The sequence below is a fragment of the Glycine soja genome, chromosome 8, assembly GCF_004193775.1.
Source record: "Glycine soja cultivar W05 chromosome 8, ASM419377v2, whole genome shotgun sequence".
NCBI lineage: Eukaryota > Viridiplantae > Streptophyta > Magnoliopsida > Fabales > Fabaceae > Glycine > Glycine soja.
The window spans coordinates 44751007-44764589 of NC_041009.1; the positions used below are offsets into that span (position 1 = coordinate 44751007).

The following is a 13583-nucleotide window of genomic DNA, read 5'->3' on the forward strand; positions in this document are numbered from 1 at the left end:
TATGTGTTTTCAGTTCAAGATAATTCAGAAACTTAATAAAAAGACTTCAATATGTTTTAAGTCTCTGCAAATATAATTCTATACTTCTATCTAGTTATAGTCATTATAAAATTATTTGTTACTTTTAAATCCTGCCAGTTCCGTTTAATCCTTATCATTATATTTAGTGTTGATATGACTTATATGTATATAATAGAAAGGCTTATCATTAATTTCCTATTTAGCTGCATTTTTAGACAATCAATACAAGTCTTTCAAAACTACATTTGCAATAAAATATAGATTAAAATACATCTTTAGATTCTCCGATGATACCATCAAATTTTACAGTGTGGAATTGGTCTTTGTATTTTGCCTATGTTACTCCGTTGATTACTCTCGTATTTGGGATTTGTATTTTTCCGATTACTGCTTCTCCATTATCTCTCTTACATATGATATGAAATTCATTCAATATTTAATATTTTCCATCCCAAGCTGGAAATACCAATATGCACCTCCTAATTAACTTGCGGGGTGTTAGAGGTTATTAGTTAGTCAAGAGAAGTTAATCGGTTAGTTAGCTTGATTAATTAATTTTAGTTGTTTGTTACTAATAAGCTCTATAAAATGTATCAATCATTGTTTTCTATCTTCCTCGTTTTGAATCAAACTCACTTTACTGATTTACTATATAATTAGTGTACAATACTTAAAAAATGAGACTCTCACTTTGTCCACTCTCTCAATTACTCTACTATATTCTCTGATTCTCTCTTTTGTTTGTGGAACTGAGTAAACATGTATTCTCTCACTCTCCTTATCTCCATGTACAAGATTAGAGTTTCTAATCCTTCTTGAGAAAATGTGAGCAACTGATGTGGAATCAAAGTTAATTAACAAGAGGATAAAGGTTTTTTTAACTATGCATTATTAGTTACACAATTTCATTTTCTATTACAGCCAAACATCGCCGAACAAAATCTTATTTCAACTGACAGTAGATCTTTATTCTGCAGTAAATATTATAGGCATCACCATATGTTTTAGTTTCTCATTGTGAAGTTCATATGAAAGGCAAAGGATGATAAGGAAAAGGAACCAAGAATAGATCATCTTTTCTTCTAACTGCGACTCCAAACTCTTCACTCATGTCCAATTCTTCACATATAATTCCACTTGGAAGCTTCCAATCAAAGTGATACAACAACATTGCAAGAGCCAGTTCAATAATTCTCGAAGCAAACGTGCTGCCCGGGCATATTCTTCTTCCAGCACCAAAAGGAATGTACTCAAAATCATTCCCTTTGTATTCAATAGTGCTATCAATGAATCTCTCAGGATAAAACCTCTCTGGTTCAGTCCAATAGTTTGGATCTCTTCCAATTGCCCAAGCATTGATTACGACCTTGCTTTTGGCTGGTATTTTGTACCCTTGTATCTCACATGTATGACCACATTCTCTTGGAAGCAAAAGAGGAATTGGAGGGTGTAACCTCAAGGTCTCTTTGACAACTTGTTTCAAATATTTGAGTTCATTGATGCAATTTTCATCAACCCTTCCCTTCATATTGAATACCTCTCTCACCTCAGCTTGTGCTTTCTTCATTACTCCTGAATTCTTCACCATTTCAGCCATTGCCCAATCTATGGTTGTTGCTGATGTCTCACCTCCAGCACCAAAAATGTCCTGAAAAATAGTTTATCAATAAGATTAAGATAGTGCAATGATATCCAAAGAGATAGTTAAAAGAAAAAGACAGCCTGCATGCTGCTAGAATTATGTGGGAAATCTTTCTCTTCATGATAGATCTCATAAACAGAAAACAAGATATAAAGGGGAAAGTGTTAAACATTTAGGGCCTGTTTGATTTCCTTCTCATTTTTTGTTTTGAAAACTCTTTTTTAAAATAATTTCATGTTATTCAGCAATCAATTTCTCATCCAATGTCGATTAAGTTTTGAAAACTGTTCCCAAAACAAGTGTTTTAAAAATTGAAAAAACAGAAACAGCTAGGAAATGTTTTCTCATTAACTTCTTTTGTTTGGTGATCGTAGCTCAAAATTGAGTCATGCATCTAGAGTGGTACTGCATGCATGTGGTGAGGCATGCACTTGGTGTAAGTGTCTATTTTCTATTTCTTTTAAACTAGAATTCGTTTTTCAAAATAAAAATCAAACACACCCTTATCTTATTAATTCCACTTTCATATATAGCTAGTGTGAGCAAGATTATGTTCATAAAATGTATTTGTAGGAGGTTATGATCCATACCAGAATTATGGCCTTGATGTTGTTTCGAGTTAAGGAAAAATCCGGCTTGCTACCATCCTCATATTGTATGAGAACATCCACAAGATCTTCTGCTTCACTTTGGTTACCTTTGGCTTTTGACTTTGCCTCTTTATGCTCATTAATGATGTTTTCCATTATCTGATCAGCTTGTTGATGCAACCTCTCAATCTTAGGCCTCACACCAGTGACATGTTGAAGCCAAGTAACAGAAGGAAACAAATCTTCAATGCCAAAACCTGCAGCAAGTTTTGATGTTTTTTTAACCACTGATATAAATTTTTCTTGGTCTTTGCATTTCTTGCCAAAGGCAGCCCTTGAAGCAATTGTATAAATTGATGAAAGTACTGCTTGAGTGAGGTTGATGGAGGATCCTTTATGTGAATCAATCCATTTGACAAGATTGGACAGCTCTTCTTCTCTAATTGGCTGGTATGAGTTGACACGTTTTAGGCTTAAAAGCTCCAATGTGCAAATTTTTCTTAGCTGCCTCCAATAATTGCCATAAGGAGCAAAAGCTATATTTGTTGAATTGTAAGACATTATATCAATAGCTAGGACTTTAGGCCTTGTGGCAAAGTTAATGTCATGGGTTTTCATTACTTCCTTAGCACACTCAGGGGATGAAATCACAATAGTAGAAACCTCTCCAAGTTGAAGATACATCAAGGGTCCATATTTTAAGGCCATGTCTCTTAATTTTCTATGGGGTTGAGAGGATAACAGATTGTATATATTTCCTATAATAGGTAGCTTTCTAGGACCATCGGGTATTTTAAAAGTTGTGTCATCAGTTTTCTTGGGTTTCCTTCCTATTTTTTGTACTATAAGGGTTAAGAAGATAAAGGAGATAAGTGCTGAAAAGTAGAGGAATAGTAGAGCCATGGAAAAGAAACAGATTTGTAATATTAGTCAGATCCTACTAGTGTCTGTTTATATAGACATTATGGACTATGTTGTAGTTAACTTTTCCTTTTGTTTTAGACCCTTTATCATCTTCGGTTTCCCCTATATTTGGAATGTTTGTGTTTGATTTCTTCTCTATGGAAGTGTCTGTCGTTTTAAATTTTAAAAGGAAAGGATTTAGCCTGACTTGTTGGTACAATTGTAGTGGTTCCGTTTAGTTCAATGAAGTCATTATCTTTAATTATTTCAAATTAGGAGAAAAATCCTTTTACATGAATAAGGCTATAACATGAGTGCAACTATTTTATATTGGTTTTTATCCCTCTATAGACACGAAATATTGTTGGGAGTTAACAGAATAAATCCCTTCACGTGAGAACTCAAAATAGGCATTAAGTGAAAATGTGAATACATATAGAAATAACATCAATATTTAAAAACAGATGGTATTTGTCGTATGAGATATCTCTTTAACATTACCTAGGTATCTTTTTCTTTTTCTTTTTCTTTTTCTTCACTCTTGAGAAAAAGATTACAACGTCAGTCTTTCTTTTTTAAGAGGCTTATTTCTTACTCAAATTCTTCTATTTATAGAAGGTAATGACTGATTTGCAAATATCAAAATCTTGTGCAATTGTGCCTACATCTTTTTAGGTTATAGTCAGACAGCTATTGAATTAGTAAAATTTTCTTCAGACTTGAGAGAGAACCACCTTAATATATAATTGCTTGATCGTGATTCCCTATTAATTATGAAGAAATTTTTTTAACATGTTTATATACACATTACTAATATAATTAAGCATTGTCCTTAACTATCTGCGTGTTTGGTTAAGCATTTATCTATCAATGTTTTGATCTGTGTCAAGTAGAAACTACAAATCGTAGCTTTTGTGATATTTTTTTACATTATTAATGTGAAAATATCATGTTTTTGCATATTTAATTGATGTACAAACAATTGCAGGCTATGTTGTTATCTTTTCCTTTTGTTTTAGGCCTATGGTCATTATCATCATCATCATCAATTTCTCTCATATATTTAGAAAGCTTATTTCCATGTTTGATTTCTCTCTGGAAGTGTTTGCTATATTATAGTTTAACATTAAAGGATTTAGCCTGACCTATTGGTTCCGTTTAGTTCAATGAAGTAGTTATCTTTATTTCCAAAGAAGATGACAACAAGTACCTTTTCATGAAGGCAAACGAAAATGAGAGCAACAACGTTGGAAGCATTTTATTTTACTAATTTAATTGAATTTTTTTTTCCCTTAAGTTTGATCTACATGTTAATTTGATCTCCAGTTTTTTTTTCAAACTAGTTATTTATAAAAGTAAGTAAATTTGGTTCTTCAGTATAATTTCTGCCCTAAAACCAATAAATTCTCTTTATTTTTTTGCCGAGTTTCTGACGTCTATGATATTACATTATTTATATATGTGTGCGTGTGTTTATGACTCCCAAGAGCCTGTCGTTGAAGTTATGTAATTTTTACCATAGTAACAATCAAAGAAACAGATGAATGCTGTGAACATACAAACAAGTGAACAACTTTGCTTTTCCTTGAAAATCACAAAACTTACTTATAATGCGTTATTAATTTTTAGTGTTTGGTTGGAGTGAACAAGAACTAAGAAAATGAAAGAATGAATATGAACAAGTATTAATTAGGATACAGTGATACACCTATTTTTTATGCTCCATTGACACCCTGATCTAGCACGCACCCTGTACAGTGAATAATTGAAGACAAGCATTTCCCTAAAAAGAATCTTGTCCCTTAAGAAAGTTAGGGAAAAAAATCTTTGATTGTTAAGGATGACTAGTGTAAGAGCATGCAGTCAAGCATAAAGTTATTAAATTGTTTGCAGATTGCAGAGAGAAACTAAATATGATGCATGATTAACAACCAATTGGGAAAAAATCCTTTAACCAACAAAATAAGGTACAAGTGTTCCTCATCATAAATTTGAAAAAGGGTTTCACGGTTACAATATTTCAAGACAGTACAACAAAAATTGTCACTCAACCTATTTTAAACTCATGTTAGAATATCGCAATTTGCCATTTCTCCCTTGCACTCATGAAAGATATATCAAGAGAAAATGGATTTTTTTTTAAAAGGCAAATATTAATTATCAATTTATTAATAGAAAGGATTCCAACTCATAATCTATTCCTTCTCTTTCTCCCTTCAACCACCAAACCAACCATGGATATTATCACTCTGTTTAGAAAAAAATTCAAATATCAGAGTTCTGTAAAAGTCACCGGACAAGAACAATCCATTCCATTCCATGTACTACAATGATATCATATGAAAATTTGAATATCAATAATGTGTTTTTAGTTATTTTCAAAAGAAATGTAGGTCTGCCTCAAATAAAGTAGAAGACCCTGCTGCCCAAGAAAAATGATCCATATTAAAATGTACCTTCACATTACAGTATCAAAATATGGGAAGATTGGACTCAAATGTTGTTGGGGCCTATGCCTCAATATTGGGCTTACAACTGGTTGAGACTTGGGTCTCTTGGACATGTGGACTTGTTGAGGGTAAAAGCTACAAGGGGGAGTTGATATTGGCCACTAGACCAATGTATTAACCTTTCCTTCCAAACCATTTTTGTATAGATATATATTAGAAACAATCTTGTTACAAGGTAAATAGCATCAATTTTGGAAGCACTTCAGGATTTTAGATGGTAATAAAATTGAGAGTTTTATCCAATACCGTTCATGTGATTTTTCACTCCATAGCATCTTGATAATTTTCATTCCTTGTATATATAATGAAGCCATCATAGGATTTAGGCACACCGATTGCAGGATTGCACTTTCATATTTTCATCCTCGTGGTTTTATCCCTTGGATGCATCTGTACACACATTTTCTTTTAGTGGCAGGATAGCCACCCATGAGATACTCAGAACAACTTGCTAAAGGGACATGCAGGAAAGCCATATATGTTTGAAAGAGAAATATATATATATATATATATATATATATATATATTATTTTTAATTTTTTTTGGTATATAAAAACTTAGGAGAGGTAACGAGGTCCCAATACTCAAAAGTCAAAATCTAAAAGAAACATCCCAGTAACTAAACACATTACCTAATTTTAACCACAAACCTGATTCTTTGGCAAAAACAAACGTGCAAAATATGGACCACTGAAAAAAAGTGATTAAGTGTTGGAAAATGACATGTATGTAATAGGCATGCAACAGACTAGGGTGGGGTGGGGACAAGTATATTGTTTTCCGTATTTGTTCTCTATCTTCAACAGGATAATTAATATATCTTTCAAGGACGTGGATGGGCTGGGTAGTTACATACTCATCCATGTTCCTGTTTTAAAAATTTGGATAATATTGGTACATGCACTGGGTCAAAATGGATATTTTTATCAAAATTGGAATGGATTCGGATAGATATTTGTTCCTAAGAAGATTCTTGATCAAGATCATTTTTAATGAAAGATATCCATAGTTTGTAAAATAAAATAAAATTAGGAGAGTCGCAAACAGAAATTATATCTTGCTAATTAATTACTTTAGAAGCCTTTATTTACTTCTCAGATATAAAGATGTGTTACCATTGGGGTCTTCCAAGTTACAACTGATCATACCAATTCCATAGCTTGACATTCTGACTCTAACTATTTCTAAGAAGCCCTAGCTTCAGCACCTGGCTCTGATTCATAACTTAATCTCATCCAACATGTGGATATATATGTCATTGGCTGACCAATAATGTTAACAATTTTGGACACCACAACAGCAATTTTTTTACTTCAAATCATACAACTGAGAGCCAATAATCTGTTTTGCTGCATGTTTTGATTTTGGTTTTCACCTTCACACACGGAATTTATTAGCGTGAGATAATTTTTCTTAAGTGTGTGCAACTCAACATGGTCACTTGGGAGCAAGTGGCATCATCTTTGGACTTTCTATACACGTTTTGTACTTCAAGTCATCAACCATGTCGTCCTTTAAAAATAAAATACTTATGCATAATTTGTATTTTTTTTTCAAAATACCAGAATAATAAAAATATTCATTATAATACATTAATTACTTTATCCTTTTTTTCTCTCTCTCGCTTAAGAAATAATTGCAGTGTATAACTATAAACATCAGAGTGTCATATCAATTTCGGTTAATAATCACGGCCAAAAACATCAATTAATCAGCATGAGATGGTTAAAGTTTAATTGAAAATCTTGAGTTTCAACTCTAAATATACATATGTATTAAAAATATACTCAATGTATTAGATACTCAAATTTACAAGTATAATGTTTTACATTGGTTATATGCATATTTAAAGTAAAAAAAAAGGAATAAATATTTATTTTTGTCCTTGGATGTATAAAACACTGACAAATTTGTCCCTAAAATATGAAAATTTTAATTTTAATTTTCAAAAATGAAAAAATATACGATTCATCTGTTAACTTATGTCTGTTATTATTAATGAAAGAGTCCACATGACATATTTATGAACTAATTTGTTAACGTTTTACACATTCGGGGATGAAAATGACTATTTATCCAAAATATAATTTAATCTTCATCTTTCTCTCTTCTTTAATAGTTACAAATATAATATTACAATCAACATTTAAAAAATAGAACAACAAATATAAATTAGAACAAACATAATAATAAGCATAATATTGATTAATAATAAAAATACATAACTATTAAATTAATCCTTAAAAAAAATGAGACTCAACTTGATTTTGAATGAGCAATAAATAAATTATACTTATTAATCAATATTATGCTTATTATTATGTTTGTTCTAACTTATGTTTGTTTTCTTATTTTTTTAAGTGTTTATTGTGATGTTATGCTTACAACAATTAAAAAAGGGGAGAAAGATGAAGATTAAATTATATTTTGGTTAAATAGTTATTTTTGTCCTTGAATGTGTAAAACGTTGACAAATTCGTTCATGTGTATGTGTCACGTACCCTCTTTTCATTAATGATAACGAACGGTTGTCGTATTTTTTTTTGAATTTTCATCTTTCGGAGATAAATTTATCAATGTTTTACACATTTAAGAATGAAAATAACTATTTTCCTTTAAAAATATTATATTTACATGAATGTAGTTCCAAATTAAAAAATTTCATATTTTAATTTTATAAGACGAAAAATATAAAAAAATTATAAAAAAAATTTAAATATTTAATTTTATAAAGATGAAAAATATATTTTTATTTTAACTAACGATTTTTTTAAGGGGTATAAATTAATTGAAACGTCCTATAAAATGAAATGGAGAAGGTACTTATGCTCTGGGCCAACTTGTTCGTCACGCTGTTAAGCGCAGCCACTACTCACTAAAGTTCGATAAAAATCAGTGCATCGTGGAATCTTTACAAAATTTATTAACCACTAAGAAAAGGAAAGGTCATAATTAGCCTTAAAGAGTTACAAGGTTAAAGGTGCAACGCAACTTATGCTAATAAATTAATTATGATTTTATTCTCCTTTCCGTTATTGATTTTGTTGGCTATTGGTTTCACATAACTTTAAAAGATGGCAACTAAGTAGACTTTCTTTATTCCCGATTCCGGTAGTGATTGATTTTCTGTATGCAAAGTGCAAATCATAAATTGAACAAAATCTTGACTCTTATAATAAATTATGATTTTGATGTTACAAACCAAAAATAAAGCCACTTTTAGATCTTCAATATTTTCTTCTTTAATAGTGCTAATTTGTTATCAGCTCAACATAAACAGTATAACCAGAAAATAGACATAGAGCCACTTAGGACAGGTTTAGGTAAAACAACTTAATTATGCAACTCATTGAATAAGTGTGTTTTTCATATAAACACGTAGAAGAAATTATTAAAATAAGTTGAAAAATAATTTATAAATATATAAAACTTAATTAATTTTTTCATATATGTAATGTAGGGCATTTTCATATTATTACTTAATATTTTTTTTTCAATCAAGTATTTGAAAAAAAAATCAATTTTATTGTACTAACTATCATTAGTAACTTTCTGTTAAGTGATGACATGACAAATGTTACCTAACTTATTACTAATATCTCATTGTCACGTCATTATCTTTAATGAGGTGGCACATATGTGTCATTGATTGAACGTGATGATGTGACACTTCATTTGTTACGTCATCGCTTAATAAAAGACAATTAAAGGCAGGTAGTAAAATAAAACGAAAAATTTATTCATATACGTATTTGACGAAAAATGAATTTTTAGGTAATAACGAGAAAACGATGATTCCTTATGTATGAAAAACTTATTTAATACATAACATGAAAATCTTATTTAAACCACATATAATTGGTATTTTACGGTCTATGATCAATGTATACATGTAATCAATATGTTATGTCTTCGGTCACTCTTCCTCCCCACTATTCTCCGGATCCAAAATATATATCTCATCATTTATGTTATTGAATTCTCTTTTAGCTTTGTCCAAATATTAAGTGTAAGCATCTTAATTCTTTAATTTCACCTTTAATATTATCTTATTAATCTAGTTCAGTTTATTAAACATAATAAATTGATACGTGAGTTATTGTAAATTTTAAATAGTATTTTTTTATTCCTACCAATAAAAAAATCTTATAATTTAATATATTTTTTATTTTGAATGAAGAATTATCTTAAAAAAATAAATAGGATAAAGTTTCTTAAGTCTATATAAAAGTAAATTATATATATGTCCATCAAGTTATTTTAATTAATTTTTAGTTTTTTGACAAGTTTACAAATATTTGATCAAGTAAAAGTGTTTGAGAAATAATTTTTTCTTATTAACATATAATATTTGCTTTTAATCATAACTTAAATTTACAATTACCATTTTATTTTTATTTTCAATAAACTAATAAAATCTATCATTTATCATTTTATCTAAAATTAAATTATTTATTTTGATAAAACTCTTCTTTATCATTTGTTAACTAAAAAATTATTTTTTAAATTAACTTAAATAAAAATTTTATACCTAAAAAAAATAGGTCATTTTCATATTACTACCTAAAAATTCATTTTGTCAAATACCAATCTAAAACTTTTTCAATTTCATTGTACTATCTTTACTTTTCATTTGTCTGACACATCATCACTTACCAGAAGTCGAATAACGACAGGTAATAAAATAAAATTAAAAAAATTTTCAAGCACTTTGTTTTAAAAAAAATTAATGTTAGACCGTAATCTGAAAACGACTTATATTTTAGATATAAAAAAACTTAATTATGTCAATATATAATAAACTATCTTCATAAGTTGCTTAAGACACTCTTCTAACAAAACTCAAGGATTGACGTAATGATATAAGATCTCGTTACGTTCACATGTGAAAAAACTATTGATTTAATCGGATAATTCGCATTCAATTTCTTTCATGTGCAAAATTTCCTTGAGACAACAATTATCACCAACTACGATTAATCTATGTTCCAGTAAGTTAGAATACTCGTGGTCTCTGATCTAGATTCTCTTCCAAAATACATCCTAATTTAGTTATAAATAATTCAATATATCACTTGCTGAACTTTAGACTACCCACAAATCCATCATATTATTGCTGAACAGAGACTTAAGGTACCATCCTAACAAATTTTCAAAGTAGAAGAAATTATCATTTTAAACACTCAAAACAGACATTCACACTTTTCAAAGGAAGAATCAGAGAAGCAAGCCATCCATATCACTACAAGTCTACAACAATTTTAGATTAGTACTAAATTGAATCCTCAGCAAGGATAAGCGATAGACAATGAGACCAGGAATGTAACCTAAGCAAGCTGAAATATCCATATCATAAATTTTACACAAAGGGTTGTCATCATGGCATGGCACCTTACAACAACAAAGAACTACTACATGTAACTATTCTTTTAAAAATCTAACACCATGATTCGAAGGACACCCTGTTGTCAGCAGGAGAACTTAGATTCTCTCTTACACAACAACCACCAAGCCCCCCCTCAACCAAAACAATTCCACTTAAACACAAAAACTCTAAAAACATGTTAGACAAATTAATTAGCCTCTAGATAACATAATCAGACCATGAAGTATGGTCCATGGTAAAACTAGGCATCTTATCCAATTTAATAGGGTTATCCTTCCCTCCAACCAACCTAGCAGGGTTCCCAACAGCAGTAGTTCTTGGTGGCACTTCCTTCAACACAACAGAACATGCACCAATCTTAGCTCCATCACCAATCTTAATGTTCCCCAAAATACAAGTCCCTGCACCTATCAACACCCCATCACCAATCTTAGGGTGTCTATCCCCACTAGCCTTACCAGTCCCTCCCAATGTCACATTATGCAAAATTGACACATTATTCCCAATAACTGCAGTCTCCCCCACAACAAGTCCTGTTGCATGATCCAGCAAAATCCCACGTCCAATTTTCGCACCAGGGTGAATATCCACAGCAAAAACATCAGAAACCCTATTCTGAATCAACAGTGCCAAGACCTTCCTCCCTTGGAGCCACAATTTGTGAGCAATCCTATGAGCCTGGCATGCCAAGAAACCCTTGAAATTCAACAAGCAATGCACATAACTTATGCAAGCAGGGTCCCTCTCCTTAACAGCTATCAAATCATCTTTGACAGCACCTATGATGTCATTATCATCGGCAAAAACACCCATGAAAAGGTCATAAAGGGTGCTGCTTGGAAGGCTCAAGCTGCTCAAATTTGTGGAGAGGTGGTTGGCCAAGGCACTCTCCAAGGATTTGTGAGACAAAATGGAACTGAAATAGTAGCTGGATAAGATTGGTTCTTGATCAACATCTAACCTTGCTTCCTCTTGAATCTTCAACCAAAGATCAACACCCTCTACAACGTCAACCTCAACATGATTCTCCACACGTGTGTCAAACTCCTCCACACGTGTGAAGGCGGTGTCGCGATTCTTGCAAATGGGCATGCAGGGAACGCGATCAGAGAAAGAGGGTCGGCAGAATTTCATGTAATTAAAGGAATGATCATCGGATTGGGACCCGTTAGGTTTCCGAGAAAGAGGGGTTGAGGCATCAACACAAGTGGCCATGGAGAGAGAGAAAGGGTGAATTGAATACAAAGATTGAAACTTTGGGGGATGAAGAAAAATGGGTGTGAATTGGATTGGGGAGGGAGTGAGAGGGGAAGACTTATATAAGGGGGAAGTGAGGAAGCGCCCTAGAGCCAGAACATTCATGGAAAATAGGAAAATTTTCCGGGAAAAATAATAGTAATAGATTAGAAATTGGAGAAAGGGAAAAATGATTTTTATATGTGTTGATGGATGATTGAATTTGATTGATGAGTTAGTGAATGAATGGGATTCGTGTTCGGAAAGGAAGGGCTGGTCCTGGTCCTGGTCTTAAGGAGGTTTAGGCCACATCTGAAACCGTAAGAAGAGAAGAGAGTGCAACTTTATTTTATTGAAGACATTACAACTTCTTAGATTGGGTTTTGTTTAGAAGAGCAAAATAGAATAAATAAAAAATAAAGAGATATAATTTGAAAGAAAAAAATAGAATAGAAATAAAATGATATGTTATTTTGTTTGTTTTAAGATAAATGTGTGAGAAAAAATACTATAAAGTTGTTTAGTATGAATAAAATAGAAATTTTGATGATCTGGACCCACCTAAGTTAAACTTAATTCATTTTTGAATATGTTGTTATAAACAAAAGTGATGTATTTCTGTCTGCGCCACAAATTTTAGTCTCCGATACGGAAGACAACAGTAGGATTATTATCAGGGTGAGTAAACACATTAAATAGATTAATTTTTTTAAAAGGTCAAATGATTATGGGGTATGTGGGTTGTCCAATTACGATTTTATTGCTTTAAATGTAAAATTATTTGTTGTTAGACATGTTTAAATTTCATATTTTAAATTTATTGTTTAAATTTTCTTTTGTTGTTGGAGCGAACCAATTTATTTAATCCGTGTAAGAATGCAGGAAAGACGAATCCAGTCCGTTGCCAATGCAAACGTATATGGATGAATCTTATGCAAGATGGATCAGCCCGCTTACCCACTCCTAAATTATTATTTTAGAAACATAATGAATGTATAAGTCAACAAAAAATCAATGTAATTGTTTGTTTTTGTATTGAAGATTCTCCAAATGAAAAAAAAAAACATAGTCTTAAAGTTCATTAGATTAGATAGGATGAAAATAAAATGAATTGAAATAAAAAATTTAAATTAAAATAAAGTATAAAAATATGAATATCGTTTCATTTAATTTTTTTATTCTTTTTTACTCTTTTTTCCCTCGAGTGGACAGATCCAAGGTATCTGTTTTAAATCTGGTGAATTAAAAAATATAATTAGAATTAATAGGTACTTTATAATTTATACCAATATCGT

General features: G+C 31.0%; 2 protein-coding genes across 2 annotated transcripts; both read right to left on the bottom strand.

The window, feature by feature from the left end:
• Positions 1–833: 833 nt before the first annotated feature.
• Positions 834–3156, bottom strand: LOC114424686 (cytochrome P450 71D9-like). Its single transcript, XM_028391543.1, has 2 exons — positions 2254–3156; positions 834–1669 (listed from the first exon to the last, which is right to left on the bottom strand). Exons 1-2 carry the CDS (start codon positions 3154–3156, stop codon positions 1046–1048), a joined length of 1527 nt encoding a protein of 508 aa, XP_028247344.1. The 3' UTR covers positions 834–1045.
• Positions 3157–10905: 7749 nt separating this feature from the next.
• On the bottom strand, positions 10906–12619 carry LOC114423507 (serine acetyltransferase 1, chloroplastic-like). Its single transcript, XM_028390295.1, has one exon. The coding sequence runs from the start codon at positions 12412–12414 to the stop codon at positions 11251–11253; it is 1164 nt and encodes a 387-aa protein (XP_028246096.1). The 5' UTR covers positions 12415–12619; the 3' UTR covers positions 10906–11250.
• Between the last annotated feature and the right edge of the window lie 964 nt (positions 12620–13583).